Genomic DNA, 13664 nt, shown 5'->3' with positions numbered 1-13664 from the left:
ATGGATTAAATAGCTTTGGGAAAGGAGGAGTTCGATGAATACGTGAGATTGCTGCTCCTAAAGACAGCTGGTGTGTTCTCAGTGGGAAGGGCTGAATGATCCCGCAGAGACCCAGGGCAATTTCTCTGCCAGGGCATCCGCGGAAGTGACCGGCACCCCTCATAAAATGTGCAAACTGTTCCACTGACAAGTGGGGCCAGATGGCACAGGCAATGGGCCCCCTGAGGAGCTTCGCTTCTCTCCCTCAGAGGACCCGAGTCCAAAAGGCAGCTAGAACGCGGGGAACCTCAAGTTCCAGCTAATCTCTCACGGATATACCCAGGGACCTCCCACAGGTCACCCAACCTTCCGTTTTTTTCATTTCTAAAAGGTGCAGACGCTTGCTCAGTCCTCTTCACAAGGGCATCACAGGGCCTTGAGAATACGTATCATCCATTCCTAATATCTTAAAGATTAGCCACAGCGAGTGTTTAATTCCTGCTCCTTTATGTCCTTAGAAAAATAATGGATACTTTTTCTTTCTTCTAATGTTTAATTCCAGAATAACTTCCCCATGCTTTGACCCCAAATTACATTTGTGGGTCACTTCTCTTACCCCAGGGTAAGAGATGTACGGGACATGGAAAAATCGCTTTACCACGAGCCTGAGCACAAACAGCTAAGGAGGTGGACCTGATGATTCGACCAAAATAGACGTAAGTACAATACACCCTGAACTAAAAACAGTGTTTGGGGAAATATGCGCTCGTTCCCTCCCTTCCACACATAGCTGAGAATTAACTGCACATGAAAGTCCTTTTGATCTTGAGAAACCCAAGGCATTAGGCCGCCCAGGGTTAGGGATCAACAATACTTTTGTTGGAACTTGCCTGGTATTTCACATTTATCAGCTCTATTATAACCTAACAGTGTTACTTTCATCTAACCTGGTGCTCTCAGTTCCTGTGACCCTATAGGTTAGGATGCTGCCCCGGACAAACTGGCAGCTACACAACATTTTCAATTATCTTCCAATTCAGCTGAAAGATGTCTCACTGCAGAGCCAGTCGTCTGCCCCTGAGTTTCCTCTGATTGGAGGCAGGAGCATGGGGAGAAGCCAGGCAGTTTAAAACCCCGTTCTTCACTTGGCAGCGGAGCCAAAGCTCCACTTCCTCCTCCTTTCATCTTCCCACACTCTCTCCAGCTCAAGCCTCACCTTGCCCAGACACCTTCCTTTGTTGCTATGCCTGCATGTCTGAGATGCAATGATTTGGTTACCCGTCTCCCTATTAGACTATGAATCCCCTAGAGGGTAAGGACCAGTCCTGCTCAACTTTGACCTCCCAGCATATTTGCACTAAGTGGCACACAGAAGGAAGTGTCAGGTGAATGGAGAGAGGACTGAATGAATGTATCAGACCTGGGCTCCCAGCATACCACTGGTATGACACGCTTGCTCTACTATGACCTGAAAGCCACGCTGAGCTGTTGAAAATTCAGTCTTGCTCTTAGTGACTAGTATTAGGCACGTCTGAGACTGCTAGTTGGGAAAGGCAGGGGTTAGAGGGAGGGGATTGGCCTGATAGCTGAGAAAATGGCTCTTATTAAAACAGGCCCAGATGGGGATTGCTTGTAGGCCCCCAGCCCTGGTAACATGCTCTAACCATCTGACCGATCTACAGAACAGAGTTTGGAAGAACTATCAGTCCAATGGGGAAGGAGCTAATTGATGCAAACTTCAGGATGAAAAAAACAGACTGGGGAAAAGGGTGGAGAAAGGAAGTTCAGCCAGATGTACATAAAACCTCTTCTCTCAAGGAGGAGTTTCAAATGAGAGGGGGCCTTTAGAGGCAGAGCTGCAGCGACATCTGGGCCCCTAGAGAGGGAGACGAGTGCGAGCGAAGCTGAGCTTGAAAGGCTGGGCGGGGGGTGGCAAGGCAGAGGCTCAGGAAGGAGGCTGGGCACCCATCTGGAGCGCTGAGGGGCCGGGGCTGCTGAACAGATGGAGTGAAAGTTGCAGCTGGTGGAAATACACTTTCATGTGTCAAGTGTGCTCTCTGGAGAATTGCGATTTCCAACTCCGAAGGCAGCAGTGGGCAGGTGGCTCTGCTCCATGCTCCGCCTTGTCCCCCCATTGCCACCCAGAAAACTTGACAGCAGCTTTGAGCCAGACTCAGCCACCATGTCTTCTGCCAGCATCCCTTTCAACAGGCAGAAGCTGCCATGGTGACACCTTGGCACAGCCAGGATGGCAGAGGACCGCAATGCTTTAGCAGGAAAAAGGGGCAGAGGAATAGGAAGGATTAATCCAGCCTCCCCAGAAGGGGACCAGGTGGATTGAGAATAGACACAGAGATGGAGAGGGTGTCAGGCCTTCCAAAGTTGTTCATGACATACACATCGGGTCTCCGCTTTTGCTTGAGCTTTGGCTGAAGGAGAGGCAATGAGGAAATGTGAAAACACAGGCTCTGGGGTCATTTTACCCCAACCTCAAGAGAAGTTTCTTGACAGAATATATCTGTAGTTTTTTTAGAAATACTGCCCACCAGGGCTTTATGAGAGAGTGATTTTTACATTCTATGGCTCTAACACCTCCACCTGTCCTGGCATATTTAGATCCTCACCTGTGGCAACAGAGGCCGCAAACACAACTATTCAATCTATTCAAGTTCCTCCCTATAATGCTTAGGCTCTTGAAGGAATGAGCCACCCAGCCACAGGTTAACCACACCCGAGAGGAAGCAGCTTGGGCTTGAGCATCAAGCTCTGTCACTTCCCTCTCCTTCTCTCTGTATCTGTGTTAGGCTGTGCTCCAGGTCATCAAGAACAGAAACTGCCAACTCTGTCTTGTTAAAAATCCAAGTACTTTTTTTTAGAATATGTGATTTTACTTCCTTTTAAAAAACGAAACAGGAACAGACTGGAACCCAGTCCTTTACCCCTACTGAATTCATTTTCCCAAGAGATGTCGCTATACGAGATAATAACTTAAATATTCTTGGAGTAGAGGTAGTTTCTTTCTTCCTAGTGGGATGTCTTCTTGGCTCCTTTCCCAAACTTGGCATCAAGACCGAGACCTACATGGAAAGGGAGAAAATGGGCATAGCTTTACGGGGAGAAATGAAACCTATCAATGATTTGGGGGTGGGGGGGAAGGTCAGCCTCTTGGTTCTCTAAAATTGGGGCTTTAAATAAAACCAGTTCCCAAACATGGTTTTATAAAACTTCCTCAGAGAAAAGAGAATGGCGTCAAATAAAAAAAGTCACCAAGATACTGGTAATTACATATACAGCAAGACTGAAACTTGAGAGTCGCAAGTGCTAAGCTAGTACAGTCAGGGCACCCAGAGCAGCACGAATGGGATATAAGCATCATTGTTTTACCCTGCTCAGTGTCTGGGGAGACCTGCGTCACTGGAAGGACATCACTAAAATGAGATGCCCCTTAGGAAGGCTGGATTAGAGATGACGCTTCCTTGTCTTTAAAAGTTTCCTCATAACCCAGCAATTTCACTTCTGGGTATTTATCCAAAGAAAATGAAAACACTAATTCAAAAAGATATATGCACCCCTATGTTCACTGCAAGATTATTTACAAAAGCAAAGATATGGAAGCAACCTATGTGTCCATCGGTAGGTGAATAAAGATGTGGTATGTGGTGGGTGGATGTGGGTGTGTGGGTGTACACAATGGAGTATTACTCAGTAATGAAAAAGAATGAAATCTTGCCATTTCCAACAACATGGATGGACTTAGAGGGTATTATGCTAAGGGAAATAGGTCAGACAGAGAAAGACAAATACTGTATGATTTCACTGATACGTAGAATCTAAAAAACAAAATAAAACAAAACAAACAAAATAAAACAAAAACAAACTCACAGAACCAGAGAATAAACTGACAGCTGGTAGAGGGGAGAGAGGACAGGTAGGGGGATAGATGAAAATGGTGAAGGGGAATAAGAGGTACAAACTTCCAATTATAAAATAAATAAGCCACTGAGATGTAGTGAACAGCACAGGGAATATAGTCAATAATACAGTAACAACTTGGCATGGTGACAGATGGTTACTAGACTTATTGTGGTGACCACATCATTAGGTGTAAGAATGCTGAATCACTACGTTGTACACCTGAAACAAATACGCTATTGTACACTAACTATACTTTTAAAATACGTTTTTTAAATTTTCTCTAAAATAACTAAATAAATTCCATAAATATACAAGCAAATGTTAGGGGGGAAAAAAATAAAGCTCTTTGTAGCCCAGAGATGCCTGTCCTTGATGGAACTTACCCAAGAACACAAGCACAGTGCCCACCCACTGCATGGAGCTGATGGGGTTGGCGAAGAGGATCACAGAGGCCAAAATGGTGAAGAACTTTCGAGTTGTGGTGATGATAGAGCAGGTCAGGGGACCGAAATACACAACTGTCATGAAGATGAAGGTCTAGAGACACAAGGAAAGGCAGGGTCAGGCTGGTTCTTGGGTCTGTGCCGCAAGGTCTATAGTCCGTAACAGGACCCCAGGGCTAACCTTGCCACCCCTCTTCTCCCAGCCAGGCCAGTCTCTCTTGGGGAAGCCAAACCATCCCCCGTCAAGGCACTCACCTGACCCAGGGCACTGGTCAGGCCAAAGAGCAGGATATTATAGATGATGGCAGGGTACCTTTCAGCAAAGCTCAAGAACTCCCAGAGCTCCCCGGTGAACAGGATTCCTAGGAAGAAACATCAAAAGATGAAAGAAAGACTCTCCCAAGAAAGACTTGGAAGTTAATTAGTTCCTTCCGCCACAAGTGATTAAAAGCAGAGATTCTCAGAGGCTGTGGAGATACTGATGCTCACATCCGTAGCTCACGGCAGCCCGAGCACTGGTCACTCCGGCCATCGGCAGCCTCTTCCATTAACTCCAGTGCGTTACACAAAAAATACTTCCTATCTGTGCCCAGGTTTGGAAACGGTTAGGAAGCACTATCTAAAAGCAAATGCATTCACTTTCAAACTATATTCAGTATACACCACACATCAATGTCTCACCTCCCTCAGAAGAGGGTGAGTTCCCAAGGTACCCCTGTGTTCCACGTCTGTGTCCTCCCATGATACCTGGCACAGTCTACTCTTGATTGTGCCAGGAACGAGAAGCACGCAGAGCCTGACGGTGAAGGTTTCTCCAAGAAGATTCTCAGGGGCTTGGACATAAAGGCATCTTAGAGCCGAAGTAGGCCATTGGCCGGGGCAAAGTTAGCAACTGGCATCTGAGCTAGGAATCACCCGGATGAGGGCAGTCTGCCCTCCGGTGATACATGGAAAGAACAGCAGAACTGCTCCTTACCAGCTCCCAGCAGCAAGGTCGACCAAAGGTTAATGTTCAACATCATGTGGTTGGAACCTGTTTGGTAATGAGCCCGCATGTGGTCCTGGGAAACGCCCGTCAGTCCATCCAGGGTCAGAGATAGTAACTGGAAAGAAAGGGTGCAGCCTACAGTGAGAAGGCCAACAGTGCCCCTCCCTAACCCAGGACAGAGGACTCTCACCTTTGTGAGATGCCTCAGAAAGCCACTGCCGTAAGACAGAGTCCTCAGAACAAAATGCTGCCAGGGCAGGGAGGATGGGGAGAGACCATGCAAACTCCCTCTTCCCCCCAGGCATTAGAACGACAGGCTCTTTGAGCCACATACTTGTAATATAATCAGAACAGGGCAAGAAGCCTCCCACTTCCTAACACAGGGCCGGGAAGCCCAGAACAGGTTGTGGTGAGCCACACATTCTTCCATTGAAACTGGAGAAAAGAAATGTCCTCCCAGCACGCTAGCCTCCTGGCTTGGAGGAAAGTGCTCCAGAAACTGGATTCTATGCTCACACTCCTCGATGAGAATCCTAGGCAAAGTCAGCGCCTAACTCTGCCACTTAACAGCCATGTGACCATGGGCAAGTGACTTAACCTCCCTTTGTTTCAGTTTCTTCATCTGAAAATGGAGATACTACTATCTATGTTATGAGGTTGTTGTAAAAACCAATCAGCACAGAAAGCACTAGGGATAGTGCCTAAATACCTAGTAAACAATAGCTACTATAGCAGTATTTTTGACTCTGGCTTCTAGGTTTCTCAGAAAACCACACTCTTTGCTCTCAGGTGTCTGTGACCTCACATCAGAATTTAGAAACAGGCTTCACTCACTCTTTCCTCAGGAGAGCTGAGCTATAGTTAAATATTTCAGGCTTCCCACTACAGTCTTAACAGAGCCAGGGCCATGTTACAAGAGACAAAGACCAGAAATGGGGGGCGTGGAGCACCACAACCTCCCTCCAGATATATCACTGGCCTCTTGCCTGCGTGGGTAGGGTTGTTCCTTGGTTAAGATTACTGGACAAGGCTGCCTTGCCCACCAGGATCACGTACCAGGAGTAGCTCTCCATAGCCAACTGTGTGTTCTTCCATCCCAACTACTTTCTTGGGTTTGTACATGAACAGGGCCACTCCAGCCACAATTAGCAACACACACAGGTACTTGGCCATTGGATACTTCTTCTTCAAGAGGGTCACTCCAAGGAGCATGACTACAGGGAAGAAACAGAGTGGAAAAGTCAGGCACCCACAGGCACTGATGAACCCAACACTCTCCTCCTAGGAGCCAAGAAAAGATTCATGAGAGAAAAGAATGTCTGAGAAGGAAGGCCTATAAGGATAAGAGGAGGATGCAAGGCTGGCACCTCGATAGAGACGACTGAGCATCAGAGTTGAACAGAGAGTATGAGGTAGGGAAAAGCTAGAGAACCACAGTGAAAGGTCCAGGAAGGAATAGGCCAAAGGTGGGGACAGTGGGGAAGAGTAAAAAGTTGAGAGAAAGAAACTGACAATCCAAATGGGACTTAGAGTGTCTAATGACAATGTAAACACATGGGACACCAAAATGACTGAGCCCATAAAGCAGACTAGGTCAGCCTTTAGCTCCCAGCTTATACACACCAACACCACAGGAAATGATACAGATGACAAGATGGCTGGGGGAATGGATGGAGGGAAGTCCCTGGAGATAGCTATGTCAAAGCCTGGAGGGACACAGAGCTCTAGCAGAGAAGGAGAGGGGCTTACTACAGGAAGAGTGAGGATGGAAGATGGGAGACCATCTTCTTCTGCTTACCTGGGATTGGCTTGCAGGATTTACCAAGGACCTGAAATTAAATTCGGCAAATAATTTCTGAGCATCTGTGATAGGCCAGGTACCATGCTAGATGCTGTGTTAAGATGAGTACGTGTGGGGCCTGCACTAGAGGCCGCAGCCTCAGAAAGCAGCCCTATCGTGGTCAACCCACCACTGCTTAGCTTCAGACCTATGGTTCTTCTCACTCTGAATTTCTCAAACACATTCATTTTTTATTTAAGTCACAGACCTGAGGGAAGAATCCTTAGGCCTTTTTAAACAACTTCTGAACCCACCCTCATCCCACCCTGAGATTTCACCTGAGTTGGGTAGTTGACAAACTGTAGTGCTGAGTTGCTGGAGACCATGGCACCCAGATAGGAAATAGAACAGGCAGCATAGAGCCAGCTCCGAGTACGATCCACCCTGGCAGTGTCAAAAAACTGGATTACTGAGAGAAGACAAAAAAACAAAAACAAAAACAAAACATAAGAGAAACCTGGTGGGCCTAAGATGGAGCAAAAATTGAAGCCACGTGAAAGGAACTTGTCTATCAAATAAGATGAGAAACATGAGTTGTTTCTGGTCCTCTTAGACTGGGAAATTTGTAGATTTTTCAACTCTCTAATCCCATCTAAACCTAACACAAGACCACATGCAGGGCAGGGATGGGGGACTTATTCAGTTCAAGGGACCAGTCCTGCTGCTAGCCCTCCAGGAAACAGAGAGAAAACTCAAAACATGCTTGACACTAACACATAAAGGAAAATCTAAGGGGGAAAGAAAAAAAAATAAGTATTCTCAATGGGGATCTGGAATATAGAAGACCCACTCTGCACATTTCTGATTCAAAAGTTGGTCTAATTTGGGGAGGCTGGATGGCTCAGTTGGTTAGAACGCGAGCTCTTAACAACAGGGTTGCCGGTTCGATTCCCACATGGGCCAGTGAGCTGCGCCCTCCACAACTGAAGGACAACGACTTGACTTGGAGCTGATGGGTCCTGGAAAAACACACTGTTCCTCAATATTACCCAGTTAAAAAAAAAAAAATTGGTCTAATTTAAGGAAATACAGTTTTACCCTGTTCTAAAGCCATGAGTTGTACAGACTAAACAGAGAGGCTGTATAAGCGCTAAAGGGGTGGGGGTCTTGAGAGTTAGACCTTAAGGCTGGATCACTGCCTGATGCCCAGGGTACCAAGGGGAGGGGCCACATAACAGATTACTGTTTAGGTACTCACAGATCTTGGCAAACACAGCATTGATCACACACTGGATGAAGACCAAAGTTAAGGCAAAAGTGAACGTCTCCTGTTTGGCTCCTTCTCCATACTTTCCTCTTGTTCTGAGAATGAAATGCATGAAAAAGAAAGAGGAGAAATTAGCATATTTCCCTCAGTGTCATCTAGTATGTCCAGAGCCACTGGAAGCTTTGAAGTTATCTTTCCTCTCTAGATGTTGGGCTCATTTATAAAAGGGGTCGATTTTATTGGATTTAGAAACTGGGTATCCCAGTCTGCTAATCCCATAGCCTACCTAGGTCAAGAATATCCGTAAAGGATGGAGCTAGAAGAAACGCAGAGAATTAGATGGTGAAACGAGGTACCCCAGGCAGCAGAAGGGATTTGAACTACAGCAGCAAGGCCAAGGGCGAACGCGCCAGCTGTCTGCATCTGGCAGTTCCAAAGAGGAATCGGTACAGGTCACGGGGGTATAAGTCTCAGCCTGTAAAACCCAGAACCTTACAACCTACAGGGAAAAAGCAATTGATGGAAGAAAAATCACTAGGTCCCCCTAAATCCTGAGACCAATTTTCGTGTTTCGGAAATCTGGGGAGGCTCAGCCGCGCTGCAAAAATGTCGGGGTGCTGGGAGGGAAGAGGGAACACCGGGGCCAGGAGCGTAAGAACTGCGAACGCTGCCACAGGCTGGGGTGAGGGGCGGGATGGGAGGGAAAGGTCTGCGTTCGGACCCCGGGGATCCGCTCACATCTTTTCCTGTAGGATGCCATAGTAGAAATAGCAGACAAAGACGCCGAGGAAGCAGAGCGGCAGACGCAGCCGGTCGGGCACCAGGGAGCTGCTAGCGGCCATGAGACGCCCGGACGACCCGACCGGAGACCCGCTCACAGCCGGCAGCGGCAGCAGCGGCGACAAATCCAGACGGACATCGCCGACCGGCGACAGGGGCCTCATAGGAGCTTCATGCGACCGCCGTTCAGCAGGGCCCAGAAGCCACCGCCAGAACTGCCAGCTCAGGGCCGCCGAGGGGGAAACTCCTCAGGACCCAGGAACTACTTCCAATGAAAGGAGACCCGCCGTGGGCCCTTGGATGTGTCCATGGTGACCAGGGTAGCCAGCTGTCAGGCGGTTAATGTCTTGCCCTCGAGATTTTCCGATCAGGCAACTCCGAGGACGACTGCAACCCGGAGCTCGACGGGACGGCCTAGGAGATACGCGGGCGTGGAGTGATGGCGTATAAGGATGTGGAAGTCATCGATTGGCTGCAGTGTGTAAAGACAGACAGGTGGACCCGGTAGGTGGTACGGCCGGCTGGGCAAATCCAGCAGGTTTTTCCCCCGGGCGGCCATCAGGCTTCTCCTGGGTCCTAACGCCAAGACACTCTTGGTGGGGCTGAGCGCCCCCTAGCCGCTGCCCGGCGTCAGCGACTCCACGCCCGCTACCAGAAGAGCGTTCAAGGCCCGCCCGCTTTTGACAGCGATCCTCCTCCCAGGGCACATCATTAGGCTTCCAGGGGTGGCAGGGCTCTTGTCCCAGTCACTTAGAGGTAGGGCAAACTACGCGTGTCACCTAAATTCCGAGCCACAGTTTTCTGTCTGTAAACTAGGGATAGATAATTAGTGATAGCCACCTTGTCACCTCTTGACTGTTCTGAGGATCAGATGAGCTGAGGTTTGTGACAGTGGTTTATAAACTGTAAAGTGTGCTGTGCAAGTTTAAAGTATCATTTGTCATTATTCTTTCAACCCTGATCTTATTTCCTCACATCCTAGAGGTGGAAATGGAAGCTTACTGAAGTGAATGTTCTTCACGGTCTTACAACTCACCAACAATGGAGCAAATCCCAGGCTGCCCTCCGCACTCTTTCCTGTTAAGGAGTTCCTTGTTGGACCCCTCCCCACCCTCACCCAAATGTTGGGCCTCCCCCAACTGGCACCAAGAGAGCTAGGACAAGGCTGACCCCAGGGCTTCCCACTACCACCTCAGTCCCCCACTTAACTACACTGAGCGGCTATCTGGGTAGAGGCTCCTTTGGCACAGCCTCAGGCAAAGGAAGGAAATTCAGGGTGGCACCACACCCATCACTCCGGGCCTGACTCACCAAGGCTTTGGGGATAGGCCAAACATCTTTCGGGGGGAGGGTATGAGATAGAAGATGGGGTCTGTCCTCAACCCCCTCTCACCTTTATGTCAGTGGGGGAGGGGGACCTTCAAACATTTGCTCTCTTGCCCAATGGCTTATCCATTGAATCAGTCTGTGATCCCAGGGCACCTAGCAGCAGCTGGCACAAGAGACCTGGGTTCCAGTCCCAGCTCTGCCTCTTCACCAGCTGGGACTTAAAACAATTCACTTGACCTCTGAGACAAGCTGCCTCATCTGAAATTAATGGGATTATAACAAGCAGGTGAACGCTGTGGTTAGAAGCACGGGCACTGGATTCAAATGATCTGGTTCCCAATCCCAGCAACCCCACTTCCTTTCTGTGTCTTTGGGATAAAATAATTCAATCTTTCTGTCCTTCCCTCGTTAGTAGTCGTATTCATCACATTTCTCTCATTATGATATATCAATGACATTTTATGCAAAGCATCTAACAGGGTGTCTGATGCTTACCAAGTCAATGAATGGTAGTTGGGATAGGCCTAGGAGTCTGTCTTGAGGTCTTTGGAGATAAGATACAATTGTAGTTATTATGGCTGCCCTTGGGGTGGACTTTTCATCCACATAATGCAGATAATGTGTCTTTTGTGAAAATGCTTTGTAAATTGCAAAGCACCATCAGAATGTTGGATGGTTATTCCCATTTCCCCCAAAAGTCTAAGAGCTCTTACAGGTGTGGCACTAGATAACTGAGAGGTGACAAAAGGACATGAACAGTTGATTCTGTTAGTCAAGGAGCACCCACAATGTCAAATTGTCTGCCCTGTGTCACCCTCATTTCCTCTGAAATCCACTCTCCCTAGGGAACTTTTCCAGACTCACCCAAGAATACATGACTCCTTCACCCCCACCCCCACCATATTCTTCATTCTGGACAGTCTTTCCATGGATCCACTGTTTATATGTTCATGTGAAAACTCCAAGCCTGGTGGCGTGAGGACAGCGACTCTGTCCATCCACATCATTATGTGTTAAGTAAAGACTCTACTTGAAGACAAGGATGAAGTGATCAATGTAATACCCTCAATCTCCATCCCGCTCCCTCACCCACCCCCCAAAAAAAATATTGAACAGAACCTCAAGCTGCTGGGAATATTTATTTATTTGGTCTATTAACACCAAGATCTGCAAAAAACAACTTCTAAACACAAGATAAGAAAACTTGAACATTAACATTCTTCAGTTTTGTGAAGCTCTGCAGTACGGAAAATATACAAACTTCAAACAGCTGCAAAAATAGTGTCTTTGGGAGAAAATAGAGTTTCTACATCGATACAAGAAAAATAGGCATTTTTCTAATCCAACCCAGTTCTGGGGCAGGTGGAGGGTAGAGCCACCACTTGCCACCTGGAGGAATGCCAGCTCTCCCTCCCCCCCACTACCCACCTGGGGTTGGGCAGGCTGGGCTGCTGCTTAAGACAATCTTAGTCAGGGTGAAAGCGAGATGAAAATGCCACTTGGGAAAACACTAGGTTCCCCCCTCTGCCAGCAGCTGGATTGGTCAAGTGTTATGGCCCTTTAGGGCGGCTTTGGTCAGCTCCTCCAATGAGGGGGAGGCATGGGGATGGGGCTGAGAGGATGGGGGTATCTATCTTCGGGTCTCCACTTCTGTGTCCGTGGAGGAGAGGGAAGGAAATCTGTGGTGTCCCCTCTACTCCATGACAAGGACAAGGGCCCCATATACAGTCTTTTGGACTCACAGCCAGGGGTGGGGGACCCAAGACCTTCTAGGTAGATTTTCCATCAAGTGAGAGAGGTGTCAAGAACACAGGTGTGACTTGTGAGCTGCCCAGCTGCTAGTGGAGAAGGCAGGTCCCATCCCATTCCGAGGGGTTGGTGTCCATTAGAAAGAGGACCCAGGGCTTTGACACAATGAAATGAAAGTGCTCGAAGGCCGAGAGGGAAGGTCTCCTTCATCTCCCACCTCAGGGGAGCTAGGGAGGGGCCTGCCACCAAGGCACTGGTCTCCATGGTAAAGTGGTAGGGGTGGGCTCTCAGACCACCAGGGAGCTCTGGAAAAGCACGGGCTCTTCTGATGGTGGGGTGCGCTGCCATGGCTCGAATGGCAGCGAGGAAGCCTTGGAGGCCTCTGGATCCTTCCGAGGTGGTGGCCTAGGGCTGGTGGGGGGGAGGGGGGACCCCGGGTTTGAGGGGCAGTTACGGAAGATGAAGCCCATGCTGGGGAAGAGGGGCTTCATCAAGCTGACGGGGCAGAAGGCCGAGCCGGTCGGGTTGAAATGGACTTTGTTCTTGTCAGGACAGGAAGTCAGGAAAGCCAGGTCAGGACCTGGGGACCTGGAGGATGGAGAGAGAAACACAGACGTACACGTACGTACACACACACACACACACACACACACACACACACACACACACACACAGCCAGTGAGACGGGATGAGCGATGTCCCAGTGCTGGGAGAGTAGGGGAGCCGGGTCTCTGTTCAAACAGGATGGTAATCTGACCAAAAAACAACAGGCTACCGAGTAACAAGCAGTCTGTAGGCCCCTCAGCCCTTCATGTTTGAGAAATACGGCTAAAGAGCAGGCAATCTACTTTAGCTAGAAACAGGAGGCATTGACGCTAGACAGGAAGGAGAACGTCCTGACAATGTGATTCTAGAAGAGGAGACCACGGGATCTTTTGAGAGATTTCATCAGTGAACAGTGTTTTGGGGCCAGACCCCCTTGCCTGAAAGCAGAGATCCAGGAAAAGCGACTTTCTAAGATTTTTTACAGCCTTAAGCAGGGTTTCTCTGCCTAAGCACTATTGACATTTGGGGTAGAATAATTCCTGGTTTTGCGGGGGCTGTCCTGTGCATCATAGGAGGTTTAACAGCATCTCTGGCCCCTACCCACTAGGTGCCAGTTGCACCTGACACCCCTCCCCCAAAGCTGTGACAAACAAAAATGTCTTCTGACATTGCTAAATGTCCCCTGGGGGAAAAATATTGCCCCCCATTGAAATCTACTGGCCTAAAGAATCTCATTCTTCAGCACATTTGAAAGGAGTGAGTTTCAAAACCCTTGCTGGGAGGGAAGGACAGTAACCACTGTGAGACAGGCTGTCAGACATTCCCAGGAGACCTAAGTTCTAACTCACCATGTAGCCTTGGCCTGGACTGTCTCACCTTGAACATGGA

At 48.5% G+C, this 13664-nt stretch overlaps 2 protein-coding genes across 5 annotated transcripts in view; both read right to left on the bottom strand.

Moving 5' to 3' along the window:
• Positions 1-2824: 2824 nt before the first annotated feature.
• Positions 2825-9568, bottom strand: SLC35B1 (solute carrier family 35 member B1). The gene is made up of 9 exons (XM_019740599.3): positions 9111-9568; positions 8364-8467; positions 7444-7574; positions 7124-7154; positions 6382-6539; positions 5314-5440; positions 4593-4699; positions 4278-4431; positions 2825-3056 (listed from the first exon to the last, which is right to left on the bottom strand). The coding sequence occupies exons 1-9, from the start codon at positions 9314-9316 to the stop codon at positions 3004-3006; spliced, it is 1071 nt and encodes a 356-aa protein (XP_019596158.1). The 5' UTR covers positions 9317-9568; the 3' UTR covers positions 2825-3003.
• A 2033-nt stretch (positions 9569-11601) lies between these two features.
• Positions 11602-13664, bottom strand: part of FAM117A (family with sequence similarity 117 member A) — a 40855-nt gene continuing 38792 nt past the window's right edge. For all 4 annotated transcript variants that reach the window (XM_074319334.2, XM_074319335.2, XM_088802212.1 and 1 more), the window contains one exon: positions 11602-12818. In XM_074319334.2, the coding sequence (XP_074175435.1) occupies positions 12518-12818 (301 nt within the window). In that variant the 3' untranslated portion in view covers positions 11602-12517. The remainder of the gene's footprint in view (positions 12819-13664) is intronic.

Source organism: Rhinolophus sinicus, chromosome 12 (assembly GCF_057876585.1).
Source record: "Rhinolophus sinicus isolate RSI-liver-muscle chromosome 12, RSI-T2T, whole genome shotgun sequence".
Classification (NCBI taxonomy): domain Eukaryota; kingdom Metazoa; phylum Chordata; class Mammalia; order Chiroptera; family Rhinolophidae; genus Rhinolophus; species Rhinolophus sinicus.
The sequence above is the reverse complement of the archived record's forward strand: the minus strand, read 5'-3'. Positions and strand labels throughout refer to the sequence as shown.

Bases quoted from the DNA above. Each gene is read 5' to 3' on its own strand.
- SLC35B1 (XM_019740599.3), bottom strand. From the start codon at position 9,316: ATGAGGCCCCTGTCGCCGGTCGGCGATGTCCGTCTGGATTTGTCGCCG. The intron at 5,441-6,381 runs GTACGTGATCCT...CTTTCTTTCCAG, and splicing joins GCTATGGAGAGCTACTCCTG to TTACTATCTCTGACCCTGGA. The intron at 3,057-4,277 runs GTAAGTTCCATC...CTTTCCATGTAG, and splicing joins CACTGTGCTTGTGTTCTTGG to GTCTCGGTCTTGATGCCAAG.